Source organism: Hylobates moloch, unplaced genomic scaffold (genome assembly GCF_009828535.3).
Source record: "Hylobates moloch isolate HMO894 unplaced genomic scaffold, HMol_V3 SCAFFOLD_3, whole genome shotgun sequence".
NCBI lineage: Eukaryota > Metazoa > Chordata > Mammalia > Primates > Hylobatidae > Hylobates > Hylobates moloch.
In genome coordinates this window covers 15,140,603-15,157,080 of record NW_026652278.1, presented here as the reverse complement: position 1 = coordinate 15,157,080, position 16,478 = coordinate 15,140,603, and the positions used below count along the sequence as shown (strand labels likewise).

General features: G+C 39.7%; 1 protein-coding gene across 4 annotated transcripts in view; it reads right to left on the bottom strand.

Moving 5' to 3' along the window:
- FAM204A (family with sequence similarity 204 member A) overlaps positions 1-15,495 on the bottom strand; it is a 32,860-nt gene extending 17,365 nt beyond the window's left edge. Inside the window, exons 1-7 of one of the 4 annotated variants that reach the window (XM_058435969.1) lie at positions 15,445-15,495; positions 14,902-15,101; positions 11,144-11,212; positions 9,080-9,321; positions 8,457-8,544; positions 8,299-8,329; positions 8,017-8,116 (exon numbers count right to left, since the gene is read on the bottom strand). In XM_058435969.1, coding sequence (XP_058291952.1) covers positions 8,017-8,116; positions 8,299-8,329; positions 8,457-8,544; positions 9,080-9,313 — 453 coding nt within the window. In that variant the 5' untranslated portion in view covers positions 9,314-9,321; positions 11,144-11,212; positions 14,902-15,101; positions 15,445-15,495. The remainder of the gene's footprint in view (positions 1-8,016; positions 8,117-8,298; positions 8,330-8,456; positions 8,545-9,079; positions 9,322-11,143; positions 11,213-14,901; positions 15,102-15,444) is intronic. The other 3 variants (XM_032176640.2, XM_058435970.1, XM_032176650.2) reach the window with 3 other exon arrangements.
- Positions 15,496-16,478: the final 983 nt, after the last annotated feature.

The following is a 16,478-nucleotide window of genomic DNA, read 5'->3' as shown; positions in this document are numbered from 1 at the left end:
TTAACTTCCACATTCACAGTTAATACTCTACCTCTTACAAACTTCTCCTCCTTATTTAATAACAGAAGTCCTAAGAATGTCTCTTCCATCAGTCTATTGTTTGATTATGCCAGTCAACTGAGAGAATTTTGTTCCTGTGTAGCCTTTGTTGAGATGAGATGTAAAAAATAACAACATAATTTGCCTAAAAAGATTACAGAAACAAAGACCAGTGAGGTTGTCACTGATGTCTGTTGCTAAGAGATGATTCCTTCTCACAGACCCCACCTAAGTACTTAATACCTGCAAGGCCAACAGACTTTTCTGCTTGCTTTCCTGTGTAGCTGGAGACCATTCAACAGCGCTTCATAGTCTTTGACCTGAGGCCATATGGATCTAATGCTCACCTCCCATTCTTGTCCTGTGATCATCTACCAGTCTCCAGAAACATCCCTTTCTTCCATTTCTGCAGAACTCTTCTCCTGATGGTCCAAACAACACCCTGGGACCTCTAACTTGATGCACTTCAGAAATCTATACTCTAGGCCAGTGCTGCTTCAGTCATGGCCTGTGTACCAGGTCTGGTCTGTACACAGTGCCAATCCATGAACTGTTTATTTTGGTCCATGTAAAGATAAGGAGCTGGTGCCAGAATACAAATCAGCTTCATGACTAAACACAGTTTTGTACTGGCCGGCATGTTGACACACACCTTTAGTCCCAGAGCTGCTAGAGATGCTGAGACGAGAGGATTGTTTGAGCCCAGGAGTTTGAGGCTGAAGTGGGCTATAATCACACCACTGCGGTTTAACCTGGGTGACAGAGCAAGACCCTGCCTCTTAAAAACAACAACAAAACAGTTTTGTCTAGATGGCTTTTGCTGGGGGTAGTGGGGGACAAGAATTTCTCCATGAGGAAAGTAGTAGGCTGAGTTACATTCAGGCACACACTCCTTATCTCTTTGTACATCAATGCACTTGGAGTAAGATTGCTGTATGTCATGTTATAGACATTGCCTGAAAGTTCTGCCTCCAAAACTTCAAAATCTAGAATTCTACTCCTTGATACAATTCTTCCACTCACCCCAAGTCTTTCTACCTAATGCATCTGCTTTGCCTTTACTGGAACCTCATTCCCTGGCACGGTCCTTCAGTCCCTTCTTGGATCCTCCTCTTCTCCCTCTCTAACTTGCAACCCACAATCACCATTATCAACTAAACTCTAAGCCAGTGGTTCTAAAAGTTTAAGTGCTGGACTAGCAGTATCATGGAAACTTGTTGGAAATGCAAATTCTGTGAAAAACTCTGGGCTGGGGGCCCAGCAATCCATATGATTCTGATGCATGCTAAAACATATGTCAACTGTGTCTTTTTTTTTTTTTTTTGGTGACACGGTCTCACTCTGTCGCCAGGCTGGAGTGCAGTGGCACAATCTCAGCTCACTGCAACCTCCGCCTCCTGGGTTCAAGCGATTCCCCGGCCTCAGCCTCCCAAGTAGCTGGGATTACAGGTGTGTGCCGCCATGCCCAGCTAATTTTTTGTATTTTAGTATAGGCGTGGTTTCACCATGCTGGCCAGGATGGTCTCAATCTCCTGACCTCGTGATCTGCCTGCCTCGGCCTCCCAAAGTGCTGGGATTACAGGCATGAGCCACCACACCCGGACATGTCCTCATTCTTAAAACTACCCACTATCTCCTCTGGTTGTCCCTTAATCACAGTGTTCCTCAAGTTTCTGACTAGCATATTTTTTGTCTTACTTTTCACCCTCCTCAGTAATCTACTCTGTCCTGGAGCTTCAATTACTTTTTATGAGCTGGTTTAGCTCTCTAAATAATTAAAAACGCCTGACTTCTCCCCGTACCAATACCTACATCTCCAGCTACTTGCTAATCATCTTCATACTGAAGGCCTACAAAGGCAAGGTCTTCAATTTCATGATGTCTGTAACAAGCCCAACACTTGCTGCCCTGCTTCTCCTCCTCCTTAGTCAACCTTGATAGAATCCTCAGTTATCTTCAATGCTTCCAACCCCTTGCTCCTATCTGAACTCTGTTTTGCCAAAAGTCTCTCATTTCTTCCTTCTGTGCTTCTTCAGGGGCATGCGATCCCTTAATTGGAATATTATAACCATCTCCAAACTAGTCTTCTCTTTCTGAAACAGGCATCATGTCATTACCCAGCTTAAAGCATTACTTCATATTCCCTCTGAATAACATCCCACTCCCTTCACAATGGGGTCCCCAAATGCTTTCTCAGCCCCACCTTCAGCAATGCTATGCTTTTTAATCTCTGGTCACATTTACCATTTTCTTAATGTTCCTTGTGCCTCTGATGTGCTTCTCTTTGAAAAATATTAATCATCCCTTTAGGCTCACGTCAAATTTTACCTTCTCTATCTATGCAGAGCTCCTCAGCCCTACATTCCTATGACCCCGTCACCCTCCTCAAACCCCACACCAGGCTCTCCACTCTGTGCTGTTGCTGTACCTTGTGTCCCTTCAGCACCTAACTTGTCTGACACACTACAGCGAGTTGTGTATTCTCTCCTCTTGGGGCCTATACTCAGTGGGAGCAGGCTGTGTGTCACTGGCTTGGTGTGTCCCAGAATCCAGCCCAGTTCCTTCTACATAGAAGACATTCGTTCAGTCTGTGCTACTGAGCTGATATTCACACTGCAGTCATCCATGTTTGCCTTCATAGTGAAAGGACCCCACTCAAACTGGGAACATTTATTACCCTAACCCTAACCCTAACCCTAACCCACATACCAACTACTCTGAGAAGCTTCCAAGACAATTCACAACTGTAATATTGAAGTAATAATGCCCCTATGGTTAAAAAAAGGTGCATGTATTGTACTTATTTATATATACATCTATCCTGGTACTAGAATATATACATTCCACAAGGGCATGGAGAGTATCTTCTCCATCTTGGGCTCCCAGAGCTTAAAATAGTACCTGCACCTAGAACTTTATTTAATTTATACTGAAAATAGTTATTTTCTTTAAAAAATGTAAATACAACAGCCTCACCTTCCTGTGCAGAATATTAGGCATCGCCTCAAATATCACTGACACATATTTGTATGTGTCAAAATGTATTTGTACAAAACATTAATATCAAACTACAAGTTTCCTTGCACTACAAATTCTTGCATAACCTGATATCTCAACTCAGAACTTATCCAATCTCACGCAGGGAAGCAATCAACCTAGACCTGCTCCAACCTTTCATCTCAGCAACTGCTCACTAACAGCTTCCATTCTTATTGCCTGTCCATTCCCCCAGCCATTCAGAGCAGAATCTAAAGGTAATAGCATATTACAGTGGAAAGAGCACAGGACTAGAAGACAGGAGATGTGGTCAAAGCTCTGGGTAATGACATAGTTGACTCCTAAGCCTCTGTTTCCTCAAAGATAATGAGAAGACTGGCTTGAATGAGTAACCCTCCTAGAAATAAAAATTCTAGGTTTCTATCACATTTTCAACTTTGTTTTTAGACCTTTTATCTTTCTGACAATTTATTTAAGTAAAATGTAATAGCTTCTTTTAGCTCTGAAAAACTCCTGGTTCCATGTACACTCAAACTTTGTTTCCATAAGAACTTATTAATATTCCAAATACACTCAAAACACTTAGTAAAACATGCCCATCTCCTTAAAGACTGTTAAGTTCACAGCAGCTCACAAAGAGCACAGCTGGCAGGGTCAGACCTAGGTTCAGACTAGCTCCTCCACTTATGAACTAAGCAACCCCAAGTGAGTTTCTAAACCTCTGTGGGTTGCAGTTATCTCACATGCAATAAAATGAGAATAACACCACATTCTCTACAAGATTATGATGAGTCAAAGAGCATATATATAAAATACCTAGCCACGTTTTTAGAATATAGTAGTCATTCAATAAATAAGGTGCTCCTATTATTAAACCTAAATATCAGGATACCATTAGTGCAAAAGAGAAGGCTTATCTCTATAAGGCTACAGACTGCATCATACTTCTTCAAGCTCAGACCCAAGTACAAGACCCAAGCATTCCACTTTGTCAGTAAGCAGTCTCATGAAACAGAGTCTGAATATTAAGGCTTTTTGAAAAGTTTTAAGCTGGACTCAAGAGTAGCCTTTATTTGACTTATCTAGAATGTCTTCCGTACTATAGGAGCGGCAGGAGGCACAGAGGAGCTACTGATAGCCTGCAGAGCCTTGGTGTGCTTCTAAGTTGCCTTTTGGCTAGAATCAAAACATGATTTATGATATATCTCAACACAGACAAACCTAGGAATGGCAATTTGGCTACAGGTGAAAAATTTATCTAAACAAAGTATCTAACCTATGAGGCAACAACTGCCAATTAATAAAGTTTTACTATAGATGTCTAAGAAGACAGGACTACAAATATCTAAGAAATGTATGGGTAGTTGGTTTAACATTGTGGGCTAACATCTATATGTGCATATGTAGAATATCTTTTATATGTGGTTAGAGCTTTTAAAGTCAAACTATACCACAATATATTTATATGAAAATTCTGCTATTAAATATTTATTCAGTTAATAGATTCAATTTTTAAAGCTTCACACAAATGAATTATCCATTGAAGTTTGCATTACTGAACCTAAATATCTAGGAAAAAAATGAGGCAATCTCTTCATAAAGAAAGGCAGTGGAGGGGCGGAAGAGGTACTTTCATACATAAATGTAAATCATATATTTATTCATAATTTTGTTAACTTTGTATATATGTATATATATATGTGTGTATATATATATATATATATATATAAAAACATACCCACTTAAAATCACTTGAGTCGGCTGGGTGCAATGGCTCATGCCTGTAATTCCAGCACTTTGGGAGGCCAAGGCAGGCGGATCACAAGGTCAGGAGTTCGAGACCAGCCTGGCCAATATGGTGAATCCCCATCTCTACTAAAAATTCAAAAATCAGCTGGGCGTGATGGCACACACCTCTAGTCCCAGCTACAAGAGGCTGAGGTAGAAGAATCGTTTGAACCTGGGAAGTGGAGGATGCAGTGAGCTGAGATTGTACCACTGCATTCCAGCCTGGGCAACAGAGCAAGACTCTGTCTCAAAAAAAAAAAAAAAAAAAAAAAAAAACCATATGAGTCAGGTAAATAAAAACCAGGTTCAGAAAAAATCTAGATTTGGGACCAAACGACTTGGGTTTAAAGTCTCATTTCACTTCTCACCTGGTTTGTTTTCTTAGGCAAATTATGCTGAGCTTCAGTTTCTTTATCTGTACTATGAGAATAACACTGGACCTATCAACATACCCCACAGGAATCACATAGGAACCGAGAGGCAATGGTTTGCAACTGATACCAGGCGATCTTCATGGTCCCACTGCAACACTCCCCATACCTCTTTCACCACACCCCTAAACCTCCCTCTCCTATACCTCCTCCCTCCACATCCCTATGCCCCTCTCTCCACATCCCTATGCCCCTCTCTCCACATCCCTATGCCCCTCCCTCCACCCACTCAAGGAAGCCAGCCTTTTAACTGATCTATGTATTGGAGAACACGTAAGAGTGTGTTTGGAAAAAGCACTCTGCTAAAAACAAACAAACAAACAAAAAAACAAGCTAGAAAAAGCTACACTATACAATAGCAGTTTCCTCTCATAAAAAACTTGAAAAATTCATCAAAGACATTGTACAATTACTCTAACATTTAATAAAGTACCTCTGGTTTTTCATGCCAAAAAGTATCCATTAGGTATACATAAAACTACTTCAATAATGACTGCTGACTAATCAAACTGATTCAACTAAAGAATACTTTAGACATTTATAGTGAAATTAATGAGTGAAATTTATTCTAAAGAAATTCCCACAGATTCAAAATAATTATGTTATGATTACAGAATTACTAGTAAGTCCCGGAACTGCTGCCAGAAACACAATTATAGCTGTATTTAATACAAAGAACACTTTAAAACAGCTTTGGATATTAGGAAGATTATGTTTAAAAAATACAAGCCTCTGCATTGTCTGAGAGGCAGGTGACGGCAGTGCTGTAAACAGACATTCTTGGTTGAGCAACAGTTTCAGCTTGGCAGTGTTCCAAAAAAGAAAAAAGGAGAGAAAAAAAAAAGACTGCACGATAGACACATATTAAGAAGTTTGTTTTGTTTTACCATTCTAGAGCGTTGACTGAATACAAAATAAAAAGGTTCTCTCAGATATGGTAACAGATCAGCCTCTGCTCCAGAGAAACAAAATAGTGGATGGAAATCCATGCTAGTTTTGTTCTAACTGCATCACAGATTTTCATAATCATCTCTAGATTTCATGAGCAGTTGCTACTATGTGCTGGACTTAACATTTATTTAGTTTTTATCTCAGCATCTCCAATGTGGACATTCTTTAAAGTTTATTTACTCTGTTGGATTTGCAGTAGAAACTCTAGGAGGACAGCCAAAGGAGTACCATTTAAACCAACCATCCCAAACCAAAGAAGAGTGGCAACCTGCTGGCATGCAATTATACTGAACTACCAAGAGAACATGAAACATGCAAGAATCTGGCTTCACTAAGTCCTTCCTTTCCTCTTATGCTTGTGTTTATTTGTGGAATATTAAACGCAGGAAAAATCCTAGACAGATAGAAGCCTAGCCAGCTCAGGCTCCTTGTTTAGAAAACCGCCATAACTTCCTTAGCCAGATATAATTTATATGGATGAATATAAATTACACGGAAAATTCTGTTTTGACAGTTCCTTAATGTGTGCACCCTCAATGACACAGTACCATGCAATGATGGATTTAAAATCAGAGATACTTTGGAAGAAATACGGATGGATCAGAAAATGACAAAGGTCTCTAGGTACACACAATAGTCTACAGCAATGATCCATGAAAGAGGCAATCTGTCTATTACACACAGGATACAATATACTTGGGCTTCAACTGACCCCCTGCGCCTCCAGCTCTACCACTCAGCACTTGATTTTCATGCTCCAACATTTCCCTCTGTGAATAAGTGAGTTACTCATTCACACAAGCCTCTACTAAGTATTAGTATGTCTAGAGACTGACAAATGTGCATCTCAAGGTCATTATACTAACCATCAACTCTGCTCCTGCTTTCTAGTAACACTCAAGTCCCAAACTGAACTTTGGCTAGGTCCCACTCTCAATCCTTTCCCTTCCCCATATTTCTCTTCGTAACATCACTATTCACACCACTGCTTAAGCCAAAGCTTTGAATGATTCTCTCTCCTTCCATACGCCCCAAACCCTATCACCTTGCAAGCAATCCAGAGGCAAATATCATCAATTTTACTTCTACGATATGCCTCAAATCCATCCACTTTTTTCCTTCTTCAGCAGAACCATTCTGGTTCAATCCATCATCATCTTATGCCTAGAAGTCTCTTAACTGTTCTGTTCTCATCTATTTTTGCTGCCTCACATTCAGTTCACCAGGTAACAGTCATATGAATCTTTTTAACGTAGGTCATGTCATTCCCTTGACTTAAAAGCCTTTATGACTCTCAACTGCATTGTGAATAAAACCCATTTCTTTACTAAGCCCTTTGAGGTCCTACACAATTTGGTCACTGACTGCCTGCCTCTATAATCATACAGTGGGCTACCCTCCTCCTCACTGACCCCATTCCAGCCAGGCTGGCCTTCCTACGGTTACTGGAATGTCCCAGGACGACTCTTCCCTAGGATCTTTACCCATGCCTCTGCGCTAGCATTCTTTATATAGACAGTTTTTACCACCCTTCAGGTCTCAGTGACATGGCACCTTCTAGAAGGCTTTCCCTGATCATCCATGCTAAAGTGAAGCCCCCATTTTAATGTTTTCACAACAACCTGTTTTTTCTCTTAACAGTTTTTTAATAATTTGTAACTATATATTTACTGATCTAGCATCTTTTGTGGTACACAGTAGGCATCTTAACTTTTTAACTGAATGAATTAATGAGGACAAGTACTTTAGGCAAGGCTAATCACAAACGTATCCCACCAGCTGGTATGAGATGCAATAACAAAGATATTACCTTCTCAACTTTTTTCCTTTTAACAGGCGGGTCAAATCTATCATTGACTCCAAAATACTGAGTAAGCTCTTTCCAATGGGTTTCATTTGAGGACGGTTCACTAAAAGAAGATAGTAAGTTTTATTTTATACAATATATACTGTCTTTACTTTTACTGTTTTTAATCGGTTACTACAATTATACTACAATTACTAGTTCATATGTTTGATTACTATCAGAAACAATTAGTTCAACAATTTCTACAATGGTCTAAAATAGATAACTATTTTAAACTCTACCTACCTATGAAATTCTTTTTCATTCTTCAATTTATCTGAAAAGAATTCACAAAGTGTCAATACCTAACTTCTGTAATTTCAAAACCATATTTTTAAAAAATGGTTAAACTCAGTCACAACTTAGCATTAGCACGACTAACAACCTGAATTAAAACAAAACACCTTTTCTGGAGCGTTTTCTTCTTTTCCCTCTGAATCTTGAGGTTGTGCTTTTCTGTTCAGAATGTTTTTTATGCAATTCTTGAAATTTCTATGTAAAAGAAAAAAAAATTGAGAAGCAAATATACTTTCCAGAAAAACATGCATTTAAAAAATAATGAAGTAATAAAACAATTATATTTCAGCGTGTATAAGGATACCAATTTAATGATGGTAGTCAGTTCTTGAGATGCTCTATTCTCTGAGACTCACAACCTGAGTTTTGATATTCACTTGTTTTGAAATAAGTCATTTGATAATTTGAGAGTGAAGCTCATGTAGATAACAAAAAAGATAAATAAAAGATAAAATAAAGACAGAAACTCCTCATGTACCACGCTAGGCAAACAGCTAATCCTACATAGTGGTTTGGGTTTTTTTCCCCCTTCGTCTTTCTATGAAAAACAAAACAAAATAAAAGCAAGTATCTAAGTGGCCGATGCCTCAGAGAACAGTAAAAGCATTCTGAGTCCATCTCCCTCCCTGTTAAGTCCCAAGAACACATGCACACTCTGACCAGGGCAGAGACACACAGAGGCATGTGCACACGCACAGGCTGTAGCAAGAGCATTTCAGAGAAAACCTACATTCCACATATCTATGGGAATTCCAGAAGGACACTCTTCATAGGCATTTACATTTGACTCTGTTTCAGTTTTTGGTTCATCTGTTGAGAAATCTATGATTTCTGTTTTTCTGATGCTCTCATCCTCTTTATCTTCCTGTAAGTTAAGTCCAGAGTTCTCCAACGTAGCTTCATCTTCTGAGTTTGACTCAGCATCACTTTCATTTAGGCCAGGAGGTAGCAGCCCACTCCACATCTTTTCTTCTATGTGGAAAAAGATTAATTTACACATGTAGAATAACCATAGAAATAATTTTAAGACCATTAGAAGACATTCCAGGTGCCTAATAATTATAACAATGGCTTGGGAACAGTCCATCTAAACTTTTTTTTTTTAAATCTAACATGGCATAGAATGAACCTGTTATAAAATAATTAAAATCTTCACTTGTGTAAGTAAAAAAAAAAAGTTTAGAAGTTTAAAAGCTGTTTAAACAAGTTTGTTACAACATACACCTATAGGTAAAGAAAATAGAGCCTTGATTCTCTAATATATGAGTAGTTTTGTCTAAAAAAACATGCAATTCAGTAAAGCATTGCTCAAGAATGTTAAAAACCTAACATACTTTGCAAGCAATTTAGGATTAAAATGCCATATTTGAAGCTATACCAATTAGAGAATAAAACTGCATGTTTCACCTATATTTAATGGACAAAGCTTTCAGAGGGCGTCTTGTCTAAGGAGCAGGAAAATAACTAAAGAAAAATTTTTAAGCTATGTAAGTAGTTGGAGGAAGGTATCGTAGTAAAAAGGATATCCTACTTTTTAGTTTAATACTGTTTGCTAAAATAATATTAAATGAAATATAATCCTAACAGTTTAACAAAAATGTATAGCTTTTTAAAGTAACAATGCTGTATTTGGGAAACTAATGGTCAAGTTCAAGATAATATTTAGCATTAGCTATACAGTCCATTAGTAGAGAGAACCATTAAGTTTAATAAAATGACTTAAAATAGCAGAATTGTTATCATTTGCTAAAAGTATAATACTCAAGTACATATTCACTATTGATCTCCATGGCACAGTCTATTTTAGCACATATATTGAGCCAAGACCAGTTCCTTCAAAAGATGCTTAAAATAGAGAAGCCGGCTGTACTGCTCATGATTTACTCTCAATATGAAGGAATAAAATGGAAGGACGGAAATTTGTTTTGCAGTTTTCTGTCCCATATTGTGATTAACCTAGTTAAAAAACAAACAAACAAACAAACAAAAGAAGCCACCATTCTCTCTGAGACAAACACATCAGGGATTTTGCGATAACAGATTTCTGTTATCTTTTAAAGATGTCCTTCCAGGTCCAAAGAATCAGATCTTACTTTTTGTGGCTTTGGTCCAGCCTCATCAGTTGCTGGCTCTCTGAAATATCCTCACCAAATATTCTGTTGGCTTTTTATGAGGAAGGACTCTGGCATCTAACTGCTCCAACTAGAATCTTAACTCTGCCACTACTAGTAGTATGAGGAAATCATTTGACATCTCTGACCCTCAGTTTCTTTCTTTTTTTTTTTTTTTGAGACGGAGTCTCGCTCTATCGCCCAGGCTGGAGTGCAGTGGCGCAATCTCGGCTCACTGCAAGCTCCGCCTCCCGGGTTCACGCCATTCTCCTGCCTCAGCCTCTCCGAGTAGCTGGGACTACAGGCGCCCGCCACCACGCCCGGCTAATTTTTTGTATTTTTAGTAGAGACGGGGTTTCACCGTGGTCTCGATCTCCCGACCTCGTGATCCGCCCGCCTCGGCCTCCCAAAGTGCTGGGATTACAAGCGTGAGCCACCGCGCCCGGCCGAGTTTCTTTATCTGTAATACAGGGATAATTATACTGCTTATAGGGCTATTCTGAGGATTAAATGAGATAAGCCCCTCAACATAGTGTTCAGGAGGTCCTAAGGGCTCAATAAATGTTAAGTTCTCTTTACTATTATTATTTCTGTGACCATGTATTCCATTTTTATCATTTCTATTATGAGTGACAGGGTTCATAAGACAGTTTTGAAGTTTCTAATAATTGTGGTGCACTCACTTAGCAACTGATGCAATCATTTGCTTCCTTGATAGTCACAATCTGATGTGTGTCAATAACAAATGTTTTCTGAATGGAGGAATAAAACGAGGGCAAATTACCAGGAAGATAATGGTAACCTTAAGCTCCAAGATTGCTCATCTGCACAAGACCTTCCAAAGCACTGTACCTAGTTTTCTATTCAGAATTTGCATTTCTTTTTTTAAAGGAAGAGACCCGAAGTTTATAAGCTCCAGGCCCCCATAAAACCCAGATCTATCCCTAAACCTGTCTGTGGATTTTTAAAGTTGGGACAGCAGTACTCTTGAAATACTCCAATAGCACAAAAGCCATCATGTAAAATATGCCAATATTGAAAAACAGGTGTCATGCTATTAATAAAAAAAGATTTCTCCTGTTCTGAGAGCAAGGGGAAGGAAGCAGTAATAAGTTCCAGTATGACTTGGCCACCACTATATAATATACCTTTAGGCTCATTATCATTTAAGGACTTAAAACAGTAACAAATTTCAGGTTTGGATTTCTTAGCATCACTGGAGTCTATGTTAGAAATAACTCTTTCCCTTCCTGTCCATAAAATATTTTACATGCCCACTTATGTGCCAGACACTCTTCAAGACCCTGGGGACAGAAGTATATAAAACAGGCAAAAATCCCTAGCCTCATGAAATGACAGCTATACACATAGCAAGTTTCTGTTCAATTTTTGAGCCAAATATTCCTTGACCTAGACTTTAGATGTGACTGCTCATGAAATGCGTATGCCTCTCCAATGGGCAGTGTGGCACAGGTCTCCTACTAAACCATTGTTTTAGCATCTCTGCAGGGTGATAGTCTATGCTCTGGGCACCCAAACATGCTTCTCTCTGGGGAGCAGTCTCAGTTGCCCTGAAGAAGGCATGCTTTTTGCTGTTGTTGTTGCTAATCAGCCTTCAAGTAGTTAGGCATTTTTTATGGCTTTTTAAATTTTCTCAAAATTATATATTTTTAGCTCCTGCTGATGTGGCATTAAAAACTGTCCTCAGTGTGGCACCTGCCTGGTGTGATTTCTTGAGTGTACCCAAAGGAAAAAAAAATTAAAATAGCTTGAAAAAAGTGGAATCCACCTCTAAATCCAAGCAAAATTCAAATCAGATAGGTTTTGAACTCCGCTCTTTAAAACCTTTAAAGTCATGTGCCATTTTCCCATGACTCTCAAAAACAGAAATACAAGGGAGACTGAGCAGTCACTGATGAACACGGATAACTGCTGCCACTCACTGTGCAGCCTGCAAAATGGAGTGCCCGTGTAAGCAGCAGCCCAGTTACAGATCAGCCAATATGGAGTGGCTGCTTAGTGACTTTTGCTTTGGACTCATGTTTCAAAACAGTCTTTCTATTCATAGCATACACTTGTCATTCACAAAGTTTCCAACTGGCACCATGTTAGGCCTCCTGTTATTCTTGCTTTGGCTGCTGTGGAGGATGATTCTAAGTGTCTCTTATGCCTTTCAGAGTGTATTTATTTTAAGGCAGATAATCCCAAGTTACCCTTTAAATGTGAAAATTCACTCAGCCAGTCTCACGAAACGTGGAATATCAGAGAAACGGAAACTTAATTTTTTTTAGTATAGATTACAGCCAAGTCCATATAACAGCCAATGTATTAATTTATAAGCTTTCATTTTTTTACCCTGCAACCCAAATAATTTTCAACTTAATCATTTTAGCCCCAAGGAAAACGTAAATGACTCAGAATCCTTTTTCTCTCTATGGTTTTGAATATTACCTTCTTCATTTGACACACCCTCCACCTCTAGAGTTAAGATTTATTCCATCCCACAATTATCCTCAAAGACATTCTGTGTGTACGATGCAGAATACATCTTTAGTCCTGGGCTAACACAATTTGCCATGAACTGAAAATATTTATATACTGTCCTAGTCTGAATAACTAGGGTTTTTTGTTTGTTTGCCCTTGAAAACCAACCATCGTCATTATTTAGCATAACAATCAATAGATAACAATCAATCAAAAACAGGGTACAGTTCAGTGGTTCCTAATCTAAGTATGAATATAGTAACAGGAGTCTCTAAGCTAATTTCAAAAAGCCCAGACTATTTTATTTTTCCCTTCAGTGAGACTGTACCATTCACCATTACAGGAAAAGACAAATTTAGTGAAGCACTATTCTTCACCACATGTTAATCAGAGGTTCACTGGTAGTTATAGGTCTGATTTTTATCAGAAAAAAACATTCATAAATAAGATTCAGTAGACACAATCTTTCAAAATACAGCAGCCAGGGAGAAATCAAATTATAATAAAAACCGTTCTAGATTGTGCGCTGGTTACAGGGGAAAAAAGTCTTCAAAGTTGGAGGATGGTTTCTAGTCCTGAGCAACATAATTAGGAGAAAGTCACTGCATTTGTCTGGGCCTCCATTCTTAAGCTATAAAATAAAGGTTTGATCAAATGATCTTTGAGATGACTTACAGCTCTAAAATGTCTCTTTATGATTTTGATATTATAAGTGCCCTAAATGCCCAGAGTCACCTCACTCCTGGATGTATCACTCCATTCTCTCTAGGACTGCAATCCTGATTAGAGCCCAGTATCCCAGTAGATAAGGTTTCTCTCCTCTACCTAGCAACTCAGCCAAGAGGATGTTTTCAGAGAGACTCTGTACACTTCAGGACACTGAGAAGGGCAAGGAACCCTAGTTACAACAGGAAACACTAGAACCAGAAAGGGGAAACAAAGCAAGTCACGGCTACACATGGCATATAAACAGTGTGGCAGGCCTTGGTTTTCCATTAATCTTCACAACAACCCTTCCACTATGAATTACTATCAATATCCGCCCCTCCCCTGCCCGCCCCGCCCCCAATTTACAGATGGGATAACTGACTTGCCTAATGCATTCTGATCCACTTGTTTTACAAAAATAGCCCCATGGCTTTAGATTATGAACTTTTACACGGCAGAGTTGTAAGCGGGGACAAGGATTTGAGACTGGGTCTGAGAATGATCTCAGCCTATAATTACAGACTTGTTAAATTTGGTTAAGAATTTTTTTCTGTACTTTTTGAGTAAAGAAAGCTATGTAAGATGCTATACTAAGTTGCATACATCAAAGTCAAAGTCACAGTCAGAGGCTTGAGTAATAATGTCATATTTTCTGGACAACCAGGAAGCTGCTTATAACCAAAACCCAAAAGATATATTTGAGCAGCTCGATGGGTAAACGTTTTCTGTCTCTATTCCAGAATTTAAATTCCATTTTCATCGTATAAGGCTGTCTTATTTCCCATATTTTGTATTTGATTAGAAATAATCCCAGAAGCCTGAACTTCGTCTGATCTAAAATTAATTTCACTTGTATACTAATTATAAGCCACCGCAATTATTTAACAATCTGAAGATTGTAATTTACATCATAATCAGTGTCTGTGACTTAAAAATAGTTACTATTTTCAAGCATGTTAGTATCAACATTAACGTAAATATCCTATTTACTTTTATGAAATGAATGTGTTCCTTTTCTCAAAAAAGGTACAGAAAGGACAACTGATTTACAGGCCTGAGAGCGAATCCAGAAAAACTACTTATTTAGCAACATTTTGCATGTATTCAACTGTTTTAATTAAAGAGAGTGTTCATTTACTTGAGGCCTGGAAAACATTTTCCCAGACCCAAGATCCTGCATGGAAAGACAATAAACCAAGTTAACAGCTTAAGGCTCATTTTAAGTCGATTCCGCTATGAGAATACTTACAGGGTCCAAGATTGCAAAAGGATGGGTCTAGAAAGGTACACCGTTCCTGCTTGGCTGCACAACCCGGAATTCTGCAGGCTTTCTGGGGCAATGCCACACTCCAATCCCAAAACAGGAAGAAGCCCCTCCCGGGCACAGAACTAAGCGCTGCAGATTCCGGCGAAGGATGTCTAGCCTGCTGGCAGTCCCATTAACTGGAGCTGTTTTCCGGGATACAGCAACTGTAAACATGAGCCTGTTTCCCCCATCGAAAGCCTCCTCAATCCCCTCTCACTTTGACCGGGGTGGGACGGAGAAACCCCCTCCCCATAACAGGGTGGGGAAGCCGCTGCGACGCCCCTTCCGAGGAAGGCTGAGGGCGGCTCCGCCGTCGCTTCCGCGGCCCCGGGCCGGGGGCTTTTCTAGCCTGCTCCGGGAGGCTCGGCCGAGGAGCTATGAGGCCGCCCATGCAGCCTCCCTCGGCTGCCCGCAAGAGGCCCTCCCAGATTCATCACGCCGGAGCCCGAGCCGACGGCTAACCAACCCTCCGTAAGTCGTACTCACTTGTCAGGAATCGGTCGCCCGGCAGCCATCTTAGGACCCTGTCAACATCGCGCCTTCTCATTGGCTCCTGAGTCTCAGCCAATGGGCTGGGGCCGTTCTGGCCCTAGGCTCGCCTTGGCAACCGGCCTCCTGGGGCTTCCTTTTTAGTCCGCCTGAAGGAGGTGGATCCTTACTTTCTTTTTTTCTCTTTTCTCTTGCCGTTTTCTCTTTCTTCCGAACATTTTTAAAGACTTTGTTCTTTCTTCATTCCCTGCTGTAGGCCAATGCGTCTGGGCGAGGAAAGGGCTGACATAGACCTTGAACTGAGAGTTGATGCCACCAGGAGGGAGAATCTTGCAGAGTGCTTTCTTTCTAGGCCCTTCTGCAAACGTCTTCATTCATTCATCCTTTCCCCTCCGTCTCTTCCCTTTTTTTATTTTTGTTTTTTTTTCTTTCTTCACCTATTTATTGGGCGCCTACTTTGTACCAGGCATCATGCCAATCTCTGGTTAGGAGAAAACGGGCAGACTCTTGCTCTCGTGGAGCTTACCGTCTTGTGATGGGGTCCAAGGTGCTTCACTGACTGGACCAAAAGTTTACCGAACTTCTTTTTCTTTTTTGTGGCAGGCACTGTGTTATGCCCTGAAGGGGGTGCTTGGGGAACATAGAAAATAAGGAAAAGAAAAGCACTGTGAAGAGGATAAAATGTCCTATGTGATAGGGATGGGAATAGGGCTATTTTAGAAATATTTGCATTTTCGGAAATACTGTTTTAGAATAACATTAAGTGTACCTATTTGGTAATTGTGTGATGATTCTATAAGAAAAGCCTGGGTAACAGAACCAGACCTTGTTTCAAAAAAAAAAAAGAAAGAAAGAAAAGAAAAGAAAATACAGTAGGCTTCCCTCATCTGTGGCTTCTCTTAGCCTGATTTCAGTTACCTGGAGTCAACCAAGGTTCAAACACATTAAGTAAAAAATTCCAGAAATAAGCAATTCAAATGTTTCATTGCAAGCCCATTCTGGGTATCCCGATGAAATCTGCAGTGTGAATC